The sequence below is a fragment of the Bufo bufo genome, chromosome 1, assembly GCF_905171765.1.
Source record: "Bufo bufo chromosome 1, aBufBuf1.1, whole genome shotgun sequence".
In the NCBI taxonomy this organism is placed as follows: Eukaryota; Metazoa; Chordata; class Amphibia; order Anura; family Bufonidae; genus Bufo; species Bufo bufo.
Genome location: NC_053389.1, coordinates 180,453,557 through 180,478,350, shown reverse-complemented (window position 1 = coordinate 180,478,350; position 24,794 = coordinate 180,453,557). Strand labels below are relative to the sequence as shown.

At 41.6% G+C, this 24,794-nt stretch overlaps 1 protein-coding gene across 5 annotated transcripts in view; it reads left to right on the top strand.

The window, feature by feature from the left end:
- LOC121001740 (myosin-binding protein C, fast-type-like) overlaps positions 1–24,794 on the top strand; it is a 607,494-nt gene that overhangs the window by 496,590 nt on the left and 86,110 nt on the right. For all 5 annotated transcript variants that reach the window (XM_040432959.1, XM_040432949.1, XM_040432934.1 and 2 more), the window contains 7 exons: positions 537–614; positions 2,045–2,193; positions 3,402–3,519; positions 4,388–4,430; positions 4,529–4,591; positions 12,859–13,037; positions 16,664–16,796. In XM_040432959.1, coding sequence (XP_040288893.1) covers positions 537–614; positions 2,045–2,193; positions 3,402–3,519; positions 4,388–4,430; positions 4,529–4,591; positions 12,859–13,037; positions 16,664–16,796 — 763 coding nt within the window. The remainder of the gene's footprint in view (positions 1–536; positions 615–2,044; positions 2,194–3,401; positions 3,520–4,387; positions 4,431–4,528; positions 4,592–12,858; positions 13,038–16,663; positions 16,797–24,794) is intronic.

Genomic DNA, 24,794 nt, shown 5'->3' with positions numbered 1-24,794 from the left:
TGGAGTAGACAATTCCTTCCTGATTACTAATGGTTATATGAAAGAACACTCAATCAACATTCTGTATTATTAATACCCATAACTATAGATATTGTGTTACTCAGGCAAAATATTAAAGCTTTTTAAAATGTATCCATGCATACTACCAAATCCTGTAGGAACATGTTGCATACTTAAATTTACAGTTCGGATGGAGAAGTAAAGCATTAATGTTTTGGAAAATCTCTCTTCTGTTAGCATAGAGAGTGACCTCCTTTGTTGTTGGAGTCCACAAGTAGAATAAGTTATCTCAGACATTTTGATAGTGGTCATAATTTCTCTTTCTAGTTAGCTACATTAATCAAACCATTTTAAATATACATTTGAGATCAGGAACCCACCTCTAATCAACCAAAGGTTAATACAACCCGGTAAGTGCTATCCTTTGGGCGTTACAAAACTGGAACTATCCTATTCTCCAACCTGAGTTTATGAATACATTTCAAAGAATAAGTGTTGTTTGCAAACTTGTAATAATGTTCTTGTTTGACTTCTAGACACAAATCCCGAAGAGCGCACCCCAGAACTAACAGGATTATTTATCAAACCGCCAGAAAATGCATCAGTGGAAGCTGGTAGGTATGATACAAAAGGTTTAATTATACAGGTGAAACTCGAACAATTAGAATATCATGCAAAAGTCCATTTATTTCAGTAATGCAAATTAAAAGGAATTGCATTAATGCAGTTTTAAATTAGAATTTTGTGAAAAGTTTCAATATTCTAGGCTCAAAGTTTCACACTCTAGTCAGCTAATTAATCCATACCCCCTGAGCAAAGGGAACCTCAAAATTGTGACTTTAAGCCATAATCTTCCAAATTATAACAAATAAAGGCTTGAAATATCTCGCTTTGCATGTAATGAGTCTATCTCATATATTAGTTTCACCTTTTAAGTTGCATTACTGAAATAAATGAACTTTGCACCATATTCTAATTTTTCGAGTTTTACCTGTATTTAAAAAGATTCCCCGGGTCAAATCCCAACCAGAGCCCTCAACTAGACATAGCACAATTTATCATTTTGGCCAAACCATTCCTATAATCACACGTGACAAGTGGCACTAGTCAGGTATAAACAGAAACTGTAAGTAGAATAGAAGACAGTAATAAAAAAAAAAACTCCTGTTTTTTGGAATATCAAGTGGAATTATGGGGGTGGATTTTATAGCAATCTAATATGAGCCTCCCCCATAGTAATGGACAATATTACAAACATACTGTATCAAATATTTGCAATATATCATCTTTAATGAATGTAACATGTGTCTCAACATGTTAGGATGAAATGGTAATCAATAAATTATTTATTTTCTCGAATGTCTTGATGTCAACATTTTCTTCGTAACCAACTCAAATCCATTGAACCAATGAAAAAAACAAAAAACTGTGAATTAAATATGACCGAGGCCTCAAGCACACAACCATATTAAGCCTTTACACAGGTTTTTACTTAGTCATATATAAACCCTGCTGTATCTTAATATGTTTCCCATTTCATACAGAGACCTATGGAGTCTTTTGGGTCCATACAAAAAATGTATGGATCCATGACAAAAATAAAATGTGGTATGCTTCTAGGGAAGAATACTACAGTAATACAGTGCCATACTGAAGCATCTTTCAATGGCACAGCTAAAGGATACGGCATTATGAAAGAATAGGAACTGTGGTGTGATTTTTGGTTCATGAGGCCTTAGTTGAAGTCACACAGAATTGGCTAAACAAGAGTTCTCTCAACCAAATAAAAAGAATATACAGACAGTGAGTTTGTGTCATATACTGTATATATGTACAGATGGAGCAGTTTCTAACTTGAATCTGACAACTTGCTACAGAGTGATATCACGTTACAAAAAACATTGAAAAAGTCAAGTAAAAGTTTCTTGCAACCGTTTATTTCCTGCGTCACAGCTACATGCATCTGTAAATGAACTCAATATGCAAGGAATTACAAGGAAGACTAGCAACAAATGTCCTTGAAAACATTTTTTTTTCTATACAGGGAAGGATATTATTCTAAAAGCAACTGTTGATGCAAGCCAACTGGCCGCAAAGCCAACAATAAAGTGGTTTAAAGGCAAATGGCTGGAACTGGGAAGCAAAAGTGGGGTTCGATTCCAATTTAAGGAAACAGTTGAGAAAGAGAAGAAGGTGAGCTGTGGGGTTCTGCAATATAATCACTATAATGGGAAGAGTGCATTTAATAAAACAATAGGACAAGACTGTTTACTGTATATACTTGTCATGGATTATTTTGTACTGACTTACTGACTCTTGGAAATGACAAAGAACGTTTATGGTGACTTGACTCCGACACCTGAGACCCCACTAATCAGCTGTTTAGGAAGGCACCAGCGCTCCTATGAGTGCCACGGTCTTCTCACAGCTTACCAAGAACGGAGTTGTACATTGTATAGTGGCTATGCTTGGTATCATGCTCAGCCCTATTCAATTCAATGGGGCTGAGCGCGATACCAAGCATAGGCACTAAACAATGTATGGCGCTATAGTTGTTAAGCTGTGCTCACAGGAGCCTTCTCAAATGGTCAGCGGGGGTTTCAGGTGTCGGACCCCAACAGATCAGATACTGATGACCTATCCAAAGGATAGGTCATCAGTATCAAAATCCCTGGAAAACCCTTTTAAGGAACAATAACCTGTTCAATATTCATATAATATACTTTGGATAATGAGCCAGTTAGGTGGCTCTGACCAGAGCTATGGGCTGAAATTATAAAACATATTGGCCTTCCTACCCTTAAGAAAGCAGAGAGTTGTAAATGTTAGGTCTTCTTGTTATTTTCTCTCTTTTATTTTATAACAACTTTAAAATTTTAAAACATTTTATTTTGACTCCTTTTGTATTTAGTAAGCACTTCACATTCTTCTAAAACTTAAAACTTTACTATGTTTAGTTCATGTATGCACTCAAAGAATCCATAGCCTCCCAAACGGTGTTCATGCATGAAACCATTGTGTGCCTGCGTGCACATGTGTCAGCCATAACCACAAGTGATAGCAGGGTGTATTTGGTATGATTGAACTGTTTTTAGGGTTGTGATTTATGCTCAATTAGCTGTCAGAGTGAAAGGTGAGTGGAAGATTAAGTGCGTGGAAATAGATAAACCCCTTGTAGTTACACTCACGTCATGTGCTAGGACAGTGAATATGTGATACAGTGGCTTGTATTTGGCCAGGCAACTGAATTTGTCAACAGGTTTAGTCATTATTGGATAACTTATTGCTCCCCCCCCCCCCTTGTTTATGTATCATATAGCCAGAGACTGATAGGGGCTAGTCAGAATACGGGGAACAGGTGGGTTTATGGGTTACTTACTGATGTAATGTATTTTTTACAGATATACCATTTTGAACTGAAGATAGTGAAGGCAATTATAGCAGACGCTGGTGGATACAGATGTGAAGTGGTTTCCAAAGACAAATGTGATAGCACTTCTTTCAATATTGACGTGGAAGGTATGTATCCCTAATATAAAGAGTAACTGTTCAAACTCACATTTGTCATATATTTATTTTGCTTCTACTTTATACAAAGCTCAAGATCAATTCACAATGTCTTGCTCTTGAATCAACCCTTCCCCAGTTAGTTCATGTTTCTATAGCCTGTGAATTCTTGTGTCATCACTTTATTCATACTATCTTGAACCTAAAAAGCCTGTCCAGCATGGAGGCAGTGTATTGTACCGCTGATAAGAATTCCTGTGCCAATGCATTTAGCTACGAGGATATTCTGGGCGAAGAAATAACTATGATAAAAATGATAATGATGACCTATCCTGTGGAAAGTTAATACAAGGCACTTACTAATGTATTGTGATTGTCCATATTGCCTCCTTTGCTGGCTGGATTAATTTTTCCATCGCATTATACACTTTCCATTGCCATGGTTACGACCACCCTGCAATCCAGCAGTGGTGGCCGTGCTTGCACACTGTAGGAAAAAGCGCTGGCATATGTGCCACCAGATAGGCTGGAGTATTTTTCTATAGTGTGGAAGCAAGGCCACCTCTGCTGGATTGCAGGATGGTCATAATAACCATGGAAACGGTCAGTGTATAATGTGCTGGAAAAATTTATCAAGTCAGCAAAGGAAGCAATATGGACAATCACAATACATTAGTAAGTGGCTTGTATTAATTATGTCTTCATGATAAATCCCATTTGCTGAAGTGAGACAAACTTTAAATATTAATGACCTATCCTATGCATATATCCGGCAAAAAATATACCTTGTGTATACATTGTGTTATACATTTGATTTTAAAGTTCTTATTCAAGATATTTAAATCAATTGATTGTGATGTTTCTGTAAATCCCTTTGCAGCTGCAAGAGATGAAGATAATATTTTACAATCTTTCAAAAGGACGTAAGCATACTATGCATTTTAAACCCTTTTAACATTTAACTTTTACAAACTTTCATTTTGGTGATATGAAATTTGTTTTGTATCTTTAATATTTCTAGAGGTGAACAAAAAAAGGATGATAACGCCGGAGAACTTGACTTCAGTGCACTGCTCAAAAAAAGGTAAGAAGACACTTGTACAATGGAGAAATTGTCTGAGGATTTACATATAGTGCACAATAAATACCGCGCACCTGACATACCACTATGTCCGAGTGTCCGTTTCATAAGTGTGCTGTCTAATAAAATAACAATAGGTGACCTAGAATAAATAACAGAATGATTTACAGTACACATCATCAATGTAAAAGGCAACTTGTCACTAGAAAATGGTCCCGATTTCAAATTGTTTTTATCGCAGCCAATTGCCTACAGTAGTAGCTTTTTTTAAAAAATTTTTCCACCATTTTGAACACAGGCTCTCCAGAAGTGACAATGGACTTCTTTTCTAGTCCACTTCCAGACATTTCAGACAAGGAAACAAGGATTTGGTGGGGTACTATCTCTCCTTGGGGAAAGTGCCTAATCGGCTGACGAGACTTATAGGCCATACATGCTCCTCTGGAATTTGTTGAAGGGATACAAATGAGCTCCTAACAAGCTCTGCGTCTGATGCCACCAGATGTAAGGCAGCTATCCTTTAAGTCAACGTTCGACCCTTTAAATAAGCCTTGAGACATGACATGGATAATAATTAAGCTAGCACCTCATCTGCAGACAGCTGTTTCGGAGAGCTTGCCTCTCATCAGTGTAGAGCAGAGAGAACTGACTTAACTCGGTGAGAGGCCTAAGTCAGGATTTGGGGTTACTATCTCTCCTTGGGGAGAGAACACCTTAATTGGCATGAGGAGACTTCAATGAGCAACATGTAATGTCTAATTTTGCCTGTGGTGGCGCTGCAAGAAAGGTGAACACTTGCCAGGTTTAGATGTGCTAACCTCCTTTTTTGTGGGTAGTGACTTCTTAAAAATTGTGATGTTCAAAGTACAGACCTATTGAGTCTTCTTCAGTTTAATTGTATGCATATTTGTAGCTATGCCGATAAAAAGTAATAATTTGATGGTGCTTCTTATGTTTTACCACATACATCATTGCTATTACACAGCAGATTCCCTTTAGTAAGGTAATGTTATGATGTAACAGAAACTTGATCATCTGCCCAGCCTGGATTGCCAAACAATGTGCATCATCCCTTCTCTATCATCCCAAGTATCAAGCATTTTGGCAGCGGCATCAGGAGACAAATTATTGAATCGTGAATCATTTGTTTCTCTGGCTAATACTGTTAGGATGAAATGGATTATAAAGTAATGTGGCAACACAAACCTGAATATATTGAGGGATAAAAGACAACGTAAAAGCAGAAGGGTAGTGTAAGTGCATTTCCTAGTATTGTGCTATCCATTCAGTCACATGTTCATTATTAAGCAGTGAAATAAAATGAATATAATAACAGTATGATAAGGAAGCAGGCATTCCAAAATATCTTAAATTCTTAAAATAGTTAAAAGTGTAATATTATAGTGATATAATTGCACTAAATATTTCATTTCCGACAAGCTGTTTAAAGGGGTTTCCTGAGTTTTTAATACTGATGACCTATTAGGATAGTTGATCAGTATCTGATCGGTGGGGTCCGACACCTGTGAGCCCCGACGATCAGGTGTTTGAGTAGGCACCGGTGCTCCTGTGAACGCTGCGACTTTCTTTCTGCTTTACCTAGGCCAAGTGATGACACGTTGATTTGTCACATGGCCTAGGCGCAGCTCAGCTCCATAGAAGTGAATTGGCTGAACGCGATACTAAGCACAGCCACTATACAACGCTGTGCTTGGTAAGCTGGGAGAAGGCAGTGATGTTCACAGGAGAGCCGGTGCCTTCTTAAAACAGCTTATCGTGGGGGTCCCAGGTGTCAGACCACACCAGATCAGATACTGATGACCTATCTATAAAAATCCTTGAAAACAATTTTAATGTTGTTTGTCATAGTCAAGTTGTACTACATATATTTGCACCCCCAGAAAACAATTATTTAAATTATACCATAAATATAATGATTTAAATGTTTCTTGCCATTCCTTTAATGTTTTATTTCACCACATAAGGAAACCCATAAAACAATGGTGGAATTGTGTTGTGTTTTTCCAATTCCACCACATTTGGATTTTTTTCCAGCTTCCCACTATATTGTATGCAATATTAAACAGTGCCATTAGAAAGTGCAACTTGTCCCGCAGAAAAAAAAAAGCCCTCATGCGCCTATATGAATGCAAAAAAAAAAGTTATGACTCCTGGAATGCAAGGAGCCAAAAACAAAAAATGAAGAAACAGAAATTGCTGCTTTAGGAAGGAGTTCATCTTATGGCTGATGTTTATAATTGCTGCTTAGTAAAACGTTTAAATGAAATTGTTAAATAACCCTGCTGGACCTGATCTCCTTCTAGTGGTCATAACTGGCTTTCCATTTTTTGGGAGAAAAAGGATTAGTTCTCAGCTTCCACAAGGAAGCATAGTTTAGGATCGGTAAATTGTTCATAGTTTACACATACAAATTTTCAACTAAGAAACACTACTAGTGAGGCGTGCTGGATCCCTCCAGATTTATTAAGGTGTCTACAGCTTGAATATGTCTAAAAAGTGGTGCAAATTGGAGCAACTTAGTACAACTGTAGTTTTTCCATTTTTTCAACTCACTCCAAAAGGAGACGGGACTTAGCAAGAGTGTTGCTTTGTGGAAGGGACAGGACATAAGATGTTACTTTTGTAACACAATTGCACCACAATTCTGGCATACAGTTCTGTCTCAAAGTAGGCCAACCAATAGTAGGTACAGAGTTAGGGCTGTATTATGCTGGCCAAGGGTCGGCCAGATCATTGCTAACAAATGTTCGTAGGAACACTTGATATTTATGATCTGCCTGTGTAAATATGCCACCAATTACCTGCTCATTTATTGGGTAATCACATTTTTTATGCAGGCTAAAAATAAATTTTTTGCCAGTGGCAGATCATGCAGTCCAATCACGCTTTTCTGACAATCGTCAGCCTCCTCTGCCAATGTAAAACAGCTCATAGTCCAGGCTTGACCTGTGGCCAGAGCTGGCACAATTTGCCATGGAACTCTTGGCTTGCCCCTCGTCGAGTGTCCTGTCCCAAAGGACGTTGTCATGGATTAGAGTGGGGGTAACTCTAATCCGTGTGATGTTAACTTAAGTGGAAGCTGCTTGACCAGGACAACAGATTTAGGGAGCAGGTCACCTCCTATCGCATCCCTAATCTGACCCTGACTCCTAGCTGTATGAGCCAACCTTGATGGTAGGAGGGCTCATACTCAGGAACCTCGCTTCCCTACTAGCCCTGGACGGATCCCTGAGCTAGGAGCTGGATAAGACAACCTGTTCCTCCTGGATACGGACGAACAGGAGTCTAAACTTGCCAATGTAACGGTCGCGTACACACACACACAGGGGGGAGGTAAGTGACCACTGCGCTCCACCCTTACCCCTGGCCCTGCCTACTTGCCTCGCGAGTCCTAATGACAGGGGACAACTGGACGGCAATCCCTAGCTTCGAATAAGTGCAGGGATGACAGACAGACAAACAACAGAACGTGAACGGACCGAGTCAATACCAGGAAAGCTACAAAGTACAAATGGAGCAAGCAGAGAATTGTCAGGAGAAGCCGGGGTCATAAATACCAGGAGAGTCGTGAAGTACCAAAAGAGTCAGCAGAGGATCGTCAGGAGGAGGCCGGGGTCAGAATACCAGGAGAGCAGCAAAGTACACAAGGAGCAGGCAGAGGATCGTCAGGAATTCAGCAGGAGGTAAGTACGCCAGGAAAGACAAAATCACAGGTGGAACCTAAATAACAGGCAATCTGTGGCCAGCAGATTGCCTGTTTAAATAGGGAGCTAGAGGGGTCATGTGACGTGGCCAGCGTCACATGACTCCACACAGACTACACAGCCGAGCACAGAGTGATCAGCTCGGTGCTCAGTCCTAAAACCATTAGCATGAATGCAGATAGATGCACACATAGTATTATCAGGAGCGCGGGTGACGCTGGACGCACTGATGATGCGTGCACGCTCCGGACGTGCCAGCCTCCTTGACGGCGCCGTGACAGCCAAGCTGCCTGAAATGAGAAACATAAACAGCCTATAGATATGGAGATTGAAAAGCACTTCCACACCTACCTGCCACAGAAACACTGACTGGATCCCGTGCTAACAAGCTGATGTCCACACCCAAACATAAAAGGACACAGCACACAGACATAAACACACAGGAACCCAGATCCATAACTGCAATAATAACAGACACCACATAAACATAAAATAACATCAATACATAGGTTTTATGACCACAAGGGTGGCCTTCACTGGACAGGATGGTAAAATACCAGGAGGATGACTCCAGCATAAAGTATGGCTGAAGTACCCCTCAGCTACAGGCATCCAGCAGAGGCTAAATAGCCCAAATGGCCACACCCACACAGACACACACTGGAAAGGGAATTAACCCTTCCAACACCAACCAGGGGAGTGAAACCACTTAAAGGGGAAGTGTACACATACATAAACCTCGTGCACAACAAACAAGGAAAGTGCAAACATAAATATCACACTCCACCTGTTACCACCGACAACGGCATGCGTGGCAACCATGTCCTGGGAATCAGCCAGAAGGCCGAGAAATTGCCACCACATGCACAACACCACACGTTGCCACGGACAACCGCAAGTGAAGGAAGGTGTCACAGTGCACACCATACAGACACACCTACTGAGCCAGGTTGCCAGGTGTAACCGCATGCACTTGACAGCAAGCTGCCTAGCAACAGCTCAGGCTGCTATGCTGCCAAATACAAACATGTTGCCAGCGGCAACCACACGTGAGGCAACATACAAGCAGCCCTCACCATGTGGTTGACTACAAAACCAAGACCACAGGCCACTGCATGAGAATCAGGAGTCACGAGCATAACCATGGTCGTGACAGACGTTCAGCGCAGCAGTGGGGATCGCGACCGATAAGCGCACTCGCCTAGCTCACGACAGTGTTGAATACCTCACATTTCTAAAAATGAATGAGGCATGGATCTCAGAGGATTTCAACACGAGCACGAGTAATTGAATTTCCTTATGCCAGCCCACACATATCCACCACCACCCAGAACAAAGAATGGTCCTTGTCTTATGTATATACAGCGGCATAGAAGGCCTTTTCTGTCAGGTGAATGCCTAATTTTTTGGGGCTTCTACTCCAGTGGCCTTCCGCTAAATTTTTATCCAGTGACGGCCTAATGTACCTCCAGCCACATAATTACAAGTTCTTTTCTGTCAGGTAAATGCCTAATTTTTGGGGCCTGTACTCCAGTGGCCTGTAGTAACATTTTTATCCAGTGACAGCCTAATGTACCTCCAGGCACATCATCACAATTTATTTTCTGTCAGGTGAATGCCTAATTTTTGGGTCCTGTACTCCAGTGGCCTACAGTAAAATTTGTATCCAGTGACAGCCTAATGTACCTGCAGCCAGGGCCAGCATCAGCACCCGGAAATCCCAGGCAAATGCCGGGGCTCACTGCTCCTGAGGGGGCCCACTGAAGCACTCATTGCTGTCATTTCACTTACGCAGTACCCCTTTGGTGGCCTCTTTGAGTCACATGAGGCCGGCTGCTGCAGAGCTTCAGACACCCTCCCTCTTCCCTCTGTTCAGCAGAGCAGCAGGTTACCTTACCAGCTTTAGACACGTAAAGTTTGTCAGTGAGTCTGCACTGTGACTGTGTCTTCTCTGTGGGACAGAAGGGGGAACTCTTCGAGCTGCTGCTGGATGCTGCTTCATGCTATTTAGTTGTTTTACTGCTTCATTAAGCAGTTTGCCTCAAAGACACCTGCCCCCCCATATCCTATCTCATCCTCATGGATCCACTTCTGTCTCCTTTCCTCCCTCATGTATCCAGAGCTCCTATTCCACCCTCCTATCTCCTGTTGCTGCCCTGCACAGACCTCCTGCCACTACTTCTTGTATGAATCCCCCTCAGAGCCCCTTCTATCTACTTGCTGTGTTCACCCCTCCTGTCCATCCAGGGCCCCGGGCCCCTGTCACTCCTCTGCCTCTCATTATCGTGGCGTCTGAACCGCATTCACCATAAGGACCTTCTAACGTCACAGGGTCATGTGACTGTGCCCCCCACCCCGTACTGTGCCACCCACCCCGTACTGTGCCGCTCACCCGATACCCCTTATTCCCTGCATTGTGCCCTCTTACCACACCTTGTACAGTGCCCCTAGTCATTCCCTGTACTGTGCCTTCTTATACCCTGTTATCCGGTCACTGTATGGCGATGTTATCCAGTCACTGTATGGCGGCGGTAATCAATACCTGTATGGCCATAACCGTACCCCTTTCCCTGCCCACGCCACCTTTTTTAGACATGGCATGAGTGGGAAAAAGATGCAGATTGCGGTGCTAAGGACCTTTGCGCCTCAATCTGTGTCAGAAATACACCTAATATAGATGTGTTTCTATATAATAAATGACCCCCTAATTGTATTATTACTCGGGGGTAGGGCTAATATCTTTATAGTATATAGATTCTAGTGTATTATACTGTGCCCCATATTTCCCAGTAGATAAATGATCATTGGGAAACACAGCCCTCACCCCGACCACCAGGACCAGGTAGCGCTCTGTCAGTACATGACGGCCTCCGCTTCCACCCCGCTGCTCCGCTGTGTACTGGTGCTTATTCTGACACTAGGGCTGGGTTCACATCCCATTTTTGTCATACATTTAATGCATGCCAAAAATGTATACGTTAATAACAGATGCCTCATACTGATGTCGTACAGTGGTGTCTGTTCACCATACAGATCCCCCTCTAGTATGTCACTGCCCATGTTGTGGGACTATTTGTGCCTTCTAGTAAGTATTTGGTGGCTGCAAATATGACCTGAAGGTTTTTCAGGTTCGCCTGCCATTAAAGTCAATGGGGCCGTCCCAGCCGATGTTCGTTCATCACTACTTAAGGCACCTTTCCCTGTGGAAAGGGGCCTGACCTACAGGTTCAAGTATGCTAGTTTCATGCAAAGGTGTGCAGTTAGTTTGTTTGCCTGTTCCGTGCACCAACTTCAGCCTTAGGTTGATTTCACACTTCAGTTATTTGGTCAGTTATTTCCATCAGTTTTTGTGAGCCAAAACCAGTAGTGAAGCCTAATCAGAGATAAGGTATAAGTGAAAGATTTGTACCTGTTCTGTGTTTTTTACCTACACGCGGTCTTAGCTCACAATTACTGATGGAAATAACTGATCACATAACTGAAGTATGAACTCAGCCTTACGTCTGGATTTGACTCTTCACTGCCTGACCTGAACTCTGCCTGATCTCCTAACTGACCCTGCGATGCCTGCCCACACATTGAATGGTTTATCGGATTGCATGAACTGTGCCTGCCTTGACCCCAGCCTGTTCATAACTACAGTTTTGCTTAATTCCTTGATCATCTCTTGACTCCCGTGGTTTTGCTGTCACTTGAAAAGAGACTACTCCAAGAAGTAGCAGCCTGGTAATTCCTCTGCAGCGAAGTCCAGATCGTTGTACAGGAGTTAAAGGGTGAAACCCAGGGGGGCTACTTGGATAACCCCCTTAGGAGTAGCCCCAAGCTAAATCTATTCTAATCCGCTTTGTAACACTTACAATGTGCAATCCGTTTGTATAAGAAAGCAGCCATGTTTCCCTAATCCTGGACAATGGCTCAGTACTGTTATTCTTACTAGGGAAGACTTCACCAAATATTAATAATGGGGTTGAAATATCTTGGGAGCTAAGTTAACAAATTTCTACTTCACACCATTCTTTGTAAACCCTAGAAATGGTTGTGCGGGAAAATCCCAGTAACTGAGCAGATTGTGAAATACTCAGACCGCCCCGTCTGGCACCAACAACCATGCCACGCTCAAAATTGCTTAAATCACCTTTCTTTCCCATTCTGACATTCAGTTTGGAGTTCAGGAGATTGTCTTGACCAGAACCACACCCCTAAATGCATTGAAGCAACTGCCATGTGATTGGTTGACTAGATAATTGCATTAATGAGAAATAGAACAGGTGTTCCTAATAATTCTTTAGGTGAGTGTATATTGACATTCAATTATTTCCATGGAAGCTGTCAATAAATCTGAGATTGACTTTTTTTGCTTTTTTGATTTTTATATTTTCTTAGATTGTAAAAGGGGAGAATTGTTCTTAGCCCATGTCTTTAGAAAATAGAGGTCTTGAGATTTAAAACATGCTGGCCATCTTATGAACAATAGATGATGTCTCATTCACTGTATGTATTGCTGTGTTAACAGTCATATCATGTTATATATTGTTCCATTTCCAGAGTGGAAGAAAAGAAAAAGGAGGAAGAGCCAGAAGGAATTCCTCCTGATGTCTGGGAAATACTAAAGAAAGCAAAACCAAGCGAGTATGAAAAAATTTGCTTTCAGTATGGTGTAACAGACCTTAGAGGCATGCTGAAGCGTCTGAAGAAGGTGAAAGTGGAAATCAAAAAAAGTGAAGGTAATTTGTTATTTAAGGGTGGACAGACTTGTCGGACCACTGGGGCCCCCGCTGGTCACAAGAACTTAGGCCTGTGCTCCCCTGATTAAGTGGCGGTTATATATACATACAGGGAGTGCAGAATTATTAGGCAAGTTGTATTTTTGAGGATTAATTTTATTATTGAACAACAACCATGTTCTCAATGAACCCAAAAAACTCATTAATATCAAAGCTGAATATTTTTGGAAGTAGTTTTTAGTTTGTTTTTAGTTTTAGCTATTTTAGGGGGATATCTGTGTGTGCAGGTGACTATTACTGTGCATAATTATTAGGCAACTTAACAAAAAACAAATATATACCCATTTCAATTATTTATTTTTACCAGTGAAACCAATATAACATCTCAACATTCACAAATATACATTTCTGACATTCAAAAACAAAACAAAAACAAATCAGTGACCAATATAGCCACCTTTCTTTGCAAGGACACTCAAAAGCCTGCCATCCATGGATTCTGTCAGTGTTTTGATCTGTTCACCATCAACATTGCGTGCAGCAGCAACCACAGCCTCCCAGACACTGTTCAGAGAGGTGTACTGTTTTCCCTCCTTGTAAATTTCACATTTGATGATGGACCACAGGTTCTCAATGGGGTTCAGATCAGGTGAACAAGGAGGCCATGTCATTAGATTTTCTTCTTTTATACCCTTTCTTGCCAGCCACGCTGTGGAGTACTTGGACGCGTGTGATGGAGCATTGTCCTGCATGAAAATCATGTTTTTCTTGAAGGATGCAGACTTCTTCCTGTACCACTGCTTGAAGGTGTCTTCCAGAAACTGGCAGTAGGACTGGGAGTTGAGCTTGACTCCATCCTCAACCCGAAAAGGCCCCACAAGCTCATTTTTTTTTTTTTTTGAGTATCTTTATTGTTTTTCTTAATGAAACCAATATAAAAAAGGTTATCTGGTCACAGCGGATGGGTACATATAACAGGTACATTTAAAGCAATGCATCGCATCGATGCTAAACAGCGTATATACATATAAAGGCATCTAAGTCCCAAAGTACCCTCAATTAATATCACTTCTCTGTCACATGTAGCAGAACCAAAACCCATCCCTGCCCCTGAGTTCCAAAAACCCCCCGTGCATCCCCCCACCCAGCGTACCTGGCCTGGTACGGCCGCCACGAGGGGCGTTAGGGCGCTCATGCCCCTCTATTGGGTATTTTTCAAACCTTCATAATATCAGATCCTATGTAATATGGAATGTTATGTTGGTATTCATTATTTGAGAATGCGCGACAATTTATTTGTTTGGTATTATGACATAGCCACCGCGGGTGGGTGATCATCAGTTCCAGTCAGGGTATTCCATTCTCGCCATTTCCCCTATCTATACGCCATTTCTGTGGCATAGCTCACCCCGCGCCGTTTCATGCCCTCAAAATCTGTTATTCGTGTCATTAAGCTTTGCCATTCATTTATTGATGGCGACCTGTCTTTCACCCATTGTCTCATGATTATTACCTTGGCCAATAATAATCCCTTCAGCCAATAAGCCTGTTCATTTTTGGTAGATCTTTTTTTGTACTCAGCCGGGAGGAGTCCAAGCACCACTACTTGGATAGTAAGGGGGGGGCTATTCCCACTTTGTACCGCCATCGCCTGGAATATACTGCCCCAGAAGAGCTTAATAACTGGGCAGTCCCACAGCATATGTACTAACCCTGCGGCTACCAGGGAGCATTTCAAGCAACTGAATTCTTGTCCCTTGTTACTATACATTTTGGATAAAAGACTCGGGGTAACATATAAACGGTGTATAATAACAAGCTCATCTTTGATGATACCAGCCCAAACCAGTACTCCACCTCCACCTTGCTGGCGTCTGAGTCGGACTGGAGCTCTCTGCCCTTTACCAATCCAGCCATGGGCCCATCTATCTGGCCCATCAAGACTCACTCTCATTTCATCAGTCCATAAAACCTTAGAAAAATCAGTCTTGACGTTTCAGCTTGTGTGTCTTGTTCAGTGGTGGTCGTCTTTCAGCCTTTCTTACCTTGGCCATGTCTCTGAGTATTGCACACCTTGTGCTTTTGGGCACTCCAGTGATGTTGCAGCTCTGAAATATGGCCAAACTGGTGGCAAGTGGCATCTTGGCAGCTGCACGCTTGACTTTTCTCAGTTCATGGGCAGTTATTTTGCGCCTTGGTTTTTCCACACGCTTCTTGCGACCCTGTTGACTATTTTGAATGAAACGCTTGATTGTTCGATGATCACGCTTCAGAAGCTTTGCAATTTTAAGAGTGCTGCATCCCTCTGCAAGATATCTCACTATTTTTGACTTTTCTGAGCCTGTCAAGTCATTCTTTTGACCCATTTTGCCAAAGGAAAGGAAGTTGCCTAATAATTATGCACACCTAATATAGGGTGTTGATGTCATTAGACCACACCCCTTCTCATTACAGAGATGCACATCACCTAATATGCTTAATTGGTAGTAGGCTTTCGAGCCTATACAGCTTGGAGTAAGACAACATGCATAAAGAGGATGATGTGGTCAAAATACTCATTTGCCTAATAATTCTGCACGCAGTGTACTGCAGGTCCATGCAGCTCCATTCAGCACTACTCAGCTATCTCCGGCATTCCATAGAGCTGCATAGAGCGGTGGACAGAAATTCATGTCTGCCACTCCAAACAGGGCACAGGCCTCATTCTTGTGATCAGTGGGGACCCTAGTGGTCAGACTCTTGCAAATCAGACATATCCCCTATCCTGTGAATAGCCGATAGGTTGTCATAATGGGACAACCACTTTTAGCTTAAAATCCATTTCTATGGGAAAGGGTTTAAAAAATAAAAATAAAATAAATATATATATATATATATATATATATATATACCTGAGTATATATATATATATATATATATATATATAAGCAGCAAATGCTATATAATAACAATAAAAACACAATACTCACCTCTTCTATATAGTACGGCAGGATGGCGGTAATATGTCATGCGTCCACTGAGGCCACTGATTGGCTGCAGCGGTCTTGTTATGGCTTTTGTAGACAAAGACCAAGGGAAAGCAAGGCATCTGTGCCAGATCGGAGGGAGACAGAAGAGGTATGTGTTGTTTTTTTTAAATTAAATGGCATTTGTTAGTTTTTTTGTTTTTTTGAAAAACCGATAACCCTTTAACGGTTACATAAAAAAAAAGCAATTAAGCAACTTTGCAAATAGTCTTGATAAAACAAAATCTTACACTTTTGTGTATTTACTGTAGCTCTTATGCAGACCTACATGTCTCCATTGTTCCAGACTATACTCAGTCCCTAAGTAATGTGATCCTGCCATCCTAGGTTACTCAACTTCATTTGTCACTATTTTTTTGGTGGACTTCAAATGATCCAATGCAACCATGCATTACATGTGAATGGACATCATGTAATATCATATTTCTCCTGCAGTGGACGCCAGTAGGCAAAGTAGACAGAAACAGCGAACACAAAAGAATAAGCACTTTAAAGTTGTTCACAGTAAATAGCATATATGTTATTTAGTTATTGGGAAAAGTCACCTCCCTCATTCTGTAAATATTTTAATAAACGCAAATATTTTTTATATTTTTTTAGTAATTACTAAGAAGCTGGATCCATGTTATTCAATAGACAAGGGCCACAGGATTAAAATGCATGTGGAGGTTTCAAACCCTGATGTTCCAATTAAATGGTTTAAGAACGGTCAGGAGATTCGTACCAGTGCAAAGTAAGTGACCATGAATATTTGTTCTTCTTGCCTATATGATAATACAGTGCCTCTTACTTCAGTAAAGTCCTGTATAGCTGCTGCCTGGATATACATATCAACTGGAAGTCATATATGTACAGTATAAAGAACAGCTATAGGCTGGGCTTTTAATCAACAAAGTATTTGCTCTAGATAAGTGTCTGACGATACACATTATATACAGGGCGATGATTCCTGCTTAAATTAGTGGGATAAGATGACTGCCTACTGTGTTTAGGAGCATCCTGTCTGGAAATGAGGAATGGACATTTTGGATTCCAACATGCAGATAGATTAAGCACTAGTGGGTAGTAATCTTATGGGTATGTCGTGCTGAAAATCAGTATCATAATGAAAAATACTACCGCTAATATATTAAATGGTACATGCCTTAATTCTCATCCTATAGAACCTGTATTGCTCTTTTGTGCAATATTTACTTAAAGCTTGTCTCCCTTAGCCCTTAAAGGGGTTGTCTCACTTCAGAAAGTGGCATTTATCATGTAAAGAAAGTTAATACAAGCCACTTCCTAATATATTGTTATTATCCATATTACTTCTTTTGCTGGCTGGATTCATTTTTCTATCACATTATACACTGCTCGCTTCCATGGTTACAGACCACCCCGCAATCCATCAGTGGTGGTCGTACTTGCATGATATAGGAAAAAGCACTAGCCTATGTGCACTCCCATGGTCCCGGCCATTAGAGAGGCTGATGCTTTTTCCTATAATGTGCAAGCACGACCACCACTGATGGTGTCTGTAACCATGGAAACGAGCAGTGTATAATGTGATGGAAAAATGAATCCAGCCAGCAAAGGAAACAATATGTACAATCACAGTACATTAGTAAGTGGCTTGTATTAACTTTCTCTACATGATAAATGCAACTTACTCAAGTGAGACAACCCCTTTAACCCCTTCCCGACACATGACATACTACTACGTCATGGGAACCACTGCGTTCCCGCAATTTGACGCAATAGTACGTCATGGTGATCGTGCGGGCACCGGAGCGGTGCACGCGCGATCACTGCAGGGGCCCGGCAGTCCCTGGTAGCCGGGCCCCTGCTGTATCCGCCGGCATCGCTATAAAAGCCAATGCCGGCGGATTAACCCCTTCTAAGCCGCGGTCCGCGCTGCTGCGACATGGAAGGGGTTTGTGTCGGGTGAGTGAGCGCATCGAGTCCCCGCGCTGCTGTGGCGGGGACCCGATGCGTGACAAGGCAGCCCGATGCTGTGCAGAGGCTGCCCAATGCCTTGCATGGCTTTGGGACCTGCCTTCTACGGGTGCCGAGGAGATCCAGCCTCAGGCTGGGTCTCCTAGGCAACCTGTTAGTGTATGACTCAGTGTCATACACTAACAGGCAATGCATTACAATACAGATGTATTGTAATGAATTGCAGAGGGGATCAGACCCCCAAAAGTGAACATCAGAAATAAAGTAAAGAAAAAAAGTATAAAAAAATGTGTTTTTAATAAAATTAATAAAATAATAAAATTAATAAAGTAAAAAAAGAAAAAAAACATCCCTTTCCCCTTATTTTATAATAAAAAGCTGAAAAAACAAACAAAAACACACATATTAGGTATCGCCGTGTCCGTAATGACCGGCTCTATAAATATATCACATGATCCACCCTGTCCGATAAACACCATTTAAAGAAATATATAAAAACAGTGTAAAAAAAAGCCATTTTTGTCACCTTACATCACAAAAAGTGCAACACCAAGCGATCAAAAAGGCTTATGTCCCACAAAATGGTATCAATAAAACCGTCACCTCATCCCGCAAAAAATGAGCCCTACCTAAGACAATCGCCTTAAAAATAAAAAAACTATAGCTCTCAGAACATGGAGACACTAAAACATCATTTTTTTGTTTCAAAACTGCTATTATTGTGCTAAAGTGAAATACATAAATAAAAAAATATACATATTAGTGATTGCCACATCTGTAACAACCAGCTGTATAAAAATATCACATCCCCTCAGGTGAACACCATTTTTGTCACATTACATCACAAAAATTGCAACAGCAAGTGATCAAAAAGGCGTATGCCCACCAAAATAGTACCTATCAGACCGTCACCTCATCCCGCAAAAAATGAGACCCTACCTAAGAGAATCGGTTAAAAAATAAAAAAGCTATGGCTCTCAGACTATGGATACACTAAAATATCATTGCTATTATTGTGTAGAACTTAAAGGGGTATTCCCACTTCGCCTTTTTATACTTACCTGCTAACGGCGCGCCATTCACTTCCTGGATTCTGGCTGGGGGCGGGGTTCATCTTGATTGAAGTCTTCTCTCGGCTGGGCCGCACGCTGGACTGAACGCGCACGCCGCTGCGCACGCGCCATGGTGACTTATTTCTGGGCAGTATACTACAGAACCGGTGTGCGCGTTCGCAGCTCTGTAGTGATCATTATGATGGGAATACCCCTTTAAATAAATAAGAAAAAGTAGACATATTGGGTATTGCCACGTCCATAACAATCTGTTCTATAAAAAATTCACATGACCTAATCCCTCAGGTAAACGCTGTAAAAATAAATAAATAAAAACTGTGCCAAAACACAGGTACCAATACAAAATATATACTTTATTGAATTACATTAGTACATACATAAAGGACGTTGCAATTCAAAAGGTAGCAGCAAGAAAAGACAACATCCCAGTGGGACTTAACTAGCAATAAGTTGTATTGTAATAACCAACACTTCATAAAAATCTAACAATGTGGCTGAGTCTCATATATTGCAACAATGTATGTTTAAGGGACAGAAAGTCTCCACAGAATGTTCACAGCGGTCCAAAAACAAATGTCACAGGAAGATATACTGCCCATTCAAAGGGACATGAAATCTTAAAGACTGCTGACAATAAAAAAAAGTAATAGCCATAAAACAGGAGAGACTCACCTATGGAGCTAGTATATCCAAACCAGGATGGCGCTACCCCAACGCGTGTTTTGGCATGCCTTTGTCAGGGGGTAACGCCATCACCGTGGATCATGTGTTTATAAAAACCTTCCTACCAATCAGATTGCATTCACAATATAGTCGATCATTTTAATCACCTGGATGTTCAGCGCAAGGACCCGATGAGCGAGATACAGCGCATGATCCTCCCCCCAGCCGGCGTCACCTCGCACTACCCATGACACGTGGCGTCTTACGTCATGTGGCCTGTCCGACGTCAAGACGCCAGGTCTGCACACATTGCAGGAGAAGAAAAACAGAGGGAACAAACTCCCTCTACTGACCATGTTCGGCATATCTCTCACATTAACCATTTCTATATATAGAAGAAATTCCTTTTCCTAAACACCTCCTATATACAATCGCAATATATATATCACGGTCGGCGTGACTATCACATACGTGACACAGAGGGAGGGAACAAGGAAGGCCCTGCCCAAGTGAGAGGGAAGGTGGTGACCCCTGACTCACCTAGCGGCTGGCACCTGGCTGCCCTGACGTCCCTAGACGGGTTCCTCACCCGTACGCACCACTAGCTCTAAAGGAAAACACCAAGGGAAGGACAGACAATACAAACTCAACATATAATCCCAGGTGGGCGACAACAGGAGACAACAAGAAGCCCAACAGGGATCCGGAGGGTAGCACTCTGGAACGACAACCAGGATACACAACTTCAGCGGGTCAGTATAGATGTCCAGGCAGGAAGCTCTATAACTGGCAACTAGAGAAGTGTGAGGGGAGAATATAAGGAGGTTGGGAGTGGCAGACAAGAAACAGCTGAGGAGGAGAAGCTACGGATCCCTGATTGAGACAAAAAGGATAGCAAGGCAAACACAGAAAACAATCACTAAGAAACAACGTGATCTTTAGATATAGAGCGCGCAGCCACCCGCTGCGACCTCCTGACCCCGGGTATAACGGAGTCAGACGTGGCTCTTGATACCCTCGTGACAATATATTCTTATGACCCAGCATTGCAGAATATGTGCACATCGAACATTGTTGTTAACCTGGTATACCGGTATACAATAAATATACAGTACATAATCTCATAATACATGATTTCAAAATTAACCTTTCACTAGAATAAAACATCTAAACTAAGTACAAACCGGATTCCAAAAAAGTTGGGACACTAAACAAATTGTGAATAAAAACTGAATGCAATGATGTGGAGATGGCAAATGTCAATATTTTATTTGTAATAGAACGTAGATGACAGATCAAACGTTTAATCCGAGTAAATGTATCATTTTAAAGGAAAAATACGTTGATTCAAAATTTCACAGTGTCAACAAATCCCCAAAAAGTTGGGACAAGTAGCAATAAGAGGCTGGAAAAAGTAAATTTGAGCATAACGAAGAGCTGGAAGACCAATTAACACTAATTAGGTCAATTGGCAACATGATTGGGTATAAAAAGAGCTTCTCAGAGTGGCAGTGTCTCTCAGAAGCCAAGATGGGTAGAGGATCACCAATTCCCACAATGTTGCGCAGAAAGATAGTGGAGCAATATCAGAAAGGTGTTACCCAGCGAAAAATTGCAAAGACTTTGCATCTATCATCCTCAACTGTGCATAACATCATCCGAAGATTCAGAGAATCTGGAACAATCTCTGTGCGTAAGGGTCAAGGCCGTAAAACCATACTGGATGCCCGTGATCTCCGGGCACTTAAACGACACTGCACCACAAACAGGAATGCTACTGTAAAGGAAATCACAGAATGGGCTCAGGAATACTTCCAGAAACCATTGTCAGTGAACACAATCTACCGTGCCATCCACCGTTGCCAGCTGAAACTCTACAGTGCAAAGAAGAAGCCATTTCTAAGCAAGATCCACAAGCTCAGGCATTTTCACTGGGCCAGGGATCATTTAAAATGGAGTGTGGCAAAATAGAAGACTGTTCTGTGGTCAGACGAGTCACGATTCGAAGTTCTCTTTGGAAATCTGGGACGCCATGTAATCCGGACCAAAGAGGACAAGGACAACCCAAGTTGTTATCAACGCTCAGTTCAGAAGCCTGCATCTCTGATGGTATGGGGTTGCATGAGTGCGTGTGGCATGGGCAGCTTGCATGTCTGGAAAGGCACCATCAATGCAGAAAAATATATTCAGGTTCTAGAACAATATATGCTCCCATCCAGACGTCATCTCTTTCAGGGAAGACCCTGGATTTTTCAACAAGATAATGCCAGACCACATTCTGCATCAATCACAACATCATGGCTGCGTAGGAGAAGGATCCGGGTACTGAAATGGCCAGTCTGCAGTCCAGATCTTTCACCTATAGAGAACATTTGGCGCATCATAAAGAGGAAGGTGCAACAAAGAAGGCCCAAGACGATTGAACAGTTAGAGGCCTGTATTAGACAAGAATGGGAGAGCATTCCTATTTCTAAACTTGAGAAACTGGTCTCCTCGGTCCCCAGACGTCTGTTGAGTGTTGTAAGAAGAAGGGGAGATGCCACACAGTGGTGAAAATGGCCTTGTCCCAACTTTTTGGGGATTTGTTGACACCATGAAATTCTGATTCAACATATTCTTCCCTTAAAATGGTACATTTTCTCAGTTTAAACTTTTGTTCCGTGATTTATGTTCTATTCTGAATAAAATATTAGAAGTTGGCACCTCCACATCATTGCATTCAGTTTTTATTCACGATTTGTATAGTGTCCCAACTTTTTTGGAATCCGGTTTGTATACAGACATGTAGAGCGGCGCCCAGGGATCTCCCTGCACTCACTGTTATACCTGGGCGCCGCTCCGTTCGCCCGGTATAGCCTCCGGTATCTTCATAGTTAGGCTCCACCCAGGGGAACCTGCCGGCGTCTCATTCTCCCATGCTGTAACGCTGGCCAATCTCAGCACTCAGCTCATAGCCTGAGAGGCTTTTTTTTCTCTCAGGCTATGAGCTGAGCGCTGCAATTGGCCAGCGCTACAGCATGGGAGAATGAGACGCCGGCAGGCTCCCCTGGGTGGAGCCTAACTATGAAGATACCGGAGGCTATACCGGGCGAACGGAGCGGCGCCCAGGGATAATAGTAAGTGCAGGGAGATCCCTGGGAGCCGCTCAACATGTCTGTATAGTTAGTTTAGATGTTTTATTCTAGTGAAAGGTCCTTTTTAATACATAATGAGCTATATTCCATAATAAGACCAGGAAAACCATGATTGTTCTTATGAGAAGGCATGAGTAATTGATCATCCTTCATTAATACTTCCTCTCAACATATATTGTGAATATAATACAAATCTAATACATATGTGATATCTACATGGGTGAAGTAATGAATAGGTGGAGTGAAAGTAATGAACGTGATAAATGATATGTGAACGAATATGTGATGTGAGTATGCTGATGATGGTGAAAGCTGAAAGATGTTAGACATGAATGGTGGAATAGTGACTGATAAAAAACACAAATGTATATATCACGTATGCAGGGCATACGTAAACCATAAGCTGAAAAAATGTGAGGTTATGGTGAATGAATGGTGACAATTAAGTGAATGGTGATGAAGATGCCATGGGGGGATGGGTAGATGTGGGGGGTGACAACAAAAGGGGAGGGGAAAAAGAAAAGAGTGGGAAGGGGGGAAGAAAGGGGAGGGAGGGAAGGAGAACAATCAAAAACTGATACATGCAGATGTACCATACGTGCAGGCAAAAATAATATGCAAGTGACCTCATCCTATAGATATTGAGGGAGGCGGAATGGGCCAAAGCCGTCCACCCGGCCCCTACACACGCTCTACCTCATATTGCATAAACATAACATTTAACAATACATTAACATGAAGCATGCATATTAAAAGGTCCCGGCCAACAGAAACTGTACACTCATGATGAAAAGATAATCATTCAAAGAATAAGCCTGATGGATCACCAGGCCTAATGCAACCTATGAAAGTAAGAAAGAGAGAAAAAAGAATGTTAAAAATGATCACAAGATTAAAAACAATTGGTCCACAGCAAGTGGTCTAAATGGTCAGAGAAGCGCAGAGAAACCCACATTCTCATTGAGACCTGAGGGACGGATAGTCCCCAGTGTCCAGATCCAGCGATATTTCTTGGATATATCCCCTGCTCTAAGATCCATTCTAATGCAGTCAATTCCCCTCACCTTCAAAAAGTGTAATAATGAATGATCAAAAATCATATGTACCCAAAAATGGTACCAATAAAAACGTCAACTCTTCCTGCAAAAAACGAGCCCCTGCACAAGACGATCGGCAGGAAAATAAAAAAAAAATAGGGTGTTCAGAAAATGGAGATACAAAAACCTAATTTTTGTTTTCAAAAATGCTTTATTATGTAAAACTGAAACAAACATCATAGAAAGTAGACATATTTTATATCATTGCGTCCATAACAACCTGCTCTATAAAAATAGCCATGATCTAACCTGTCAGATGAATGTTGTTAAAACTAAAAACGGTGCCAAAACATCAATTATTTGGTTACCTTGCCTCACAAAAAATGTAATATAGAGCAATTAAAAATTATATGTACCCCAAAATAGTACCAATAAAACTGGCACCTTTTCCCGTAGTTTCCAAAATGTGGTCACTTTTTTGAGTTTCTACTGTAGAGGTGCATCAGGGGGGCTTCAAATGGGACATGGCATCTAAAAACCAGTTCAGCTAAATCTGCCTTCCAAAAACCATATGGCATTCCTTTCCTACTGCGCCCTGCCGTGTGCCCGTAGAGCAGTTTACGATCACATGTGGGGTGTTTCTGTAAACCGCAGAATCAGGGTAATAAATATTGAGTTTTATTTGGCTGTTAACCCTTGCTTTGTAACTGGAAAAAATGGATTACAATGTAAAATCTGCCAAAAAAGTGAAATTCTGAAACTTCATCTCCATTTTCCATCCATTCTTGTGGAACACCTAAAGGGTTAACAAAGTTTGTAAAATCAGTTTGTATACCTTGAGGGGTGTAGTTTCTAAAATGAGGTCATTTTTGGGTGGTTTCTATTA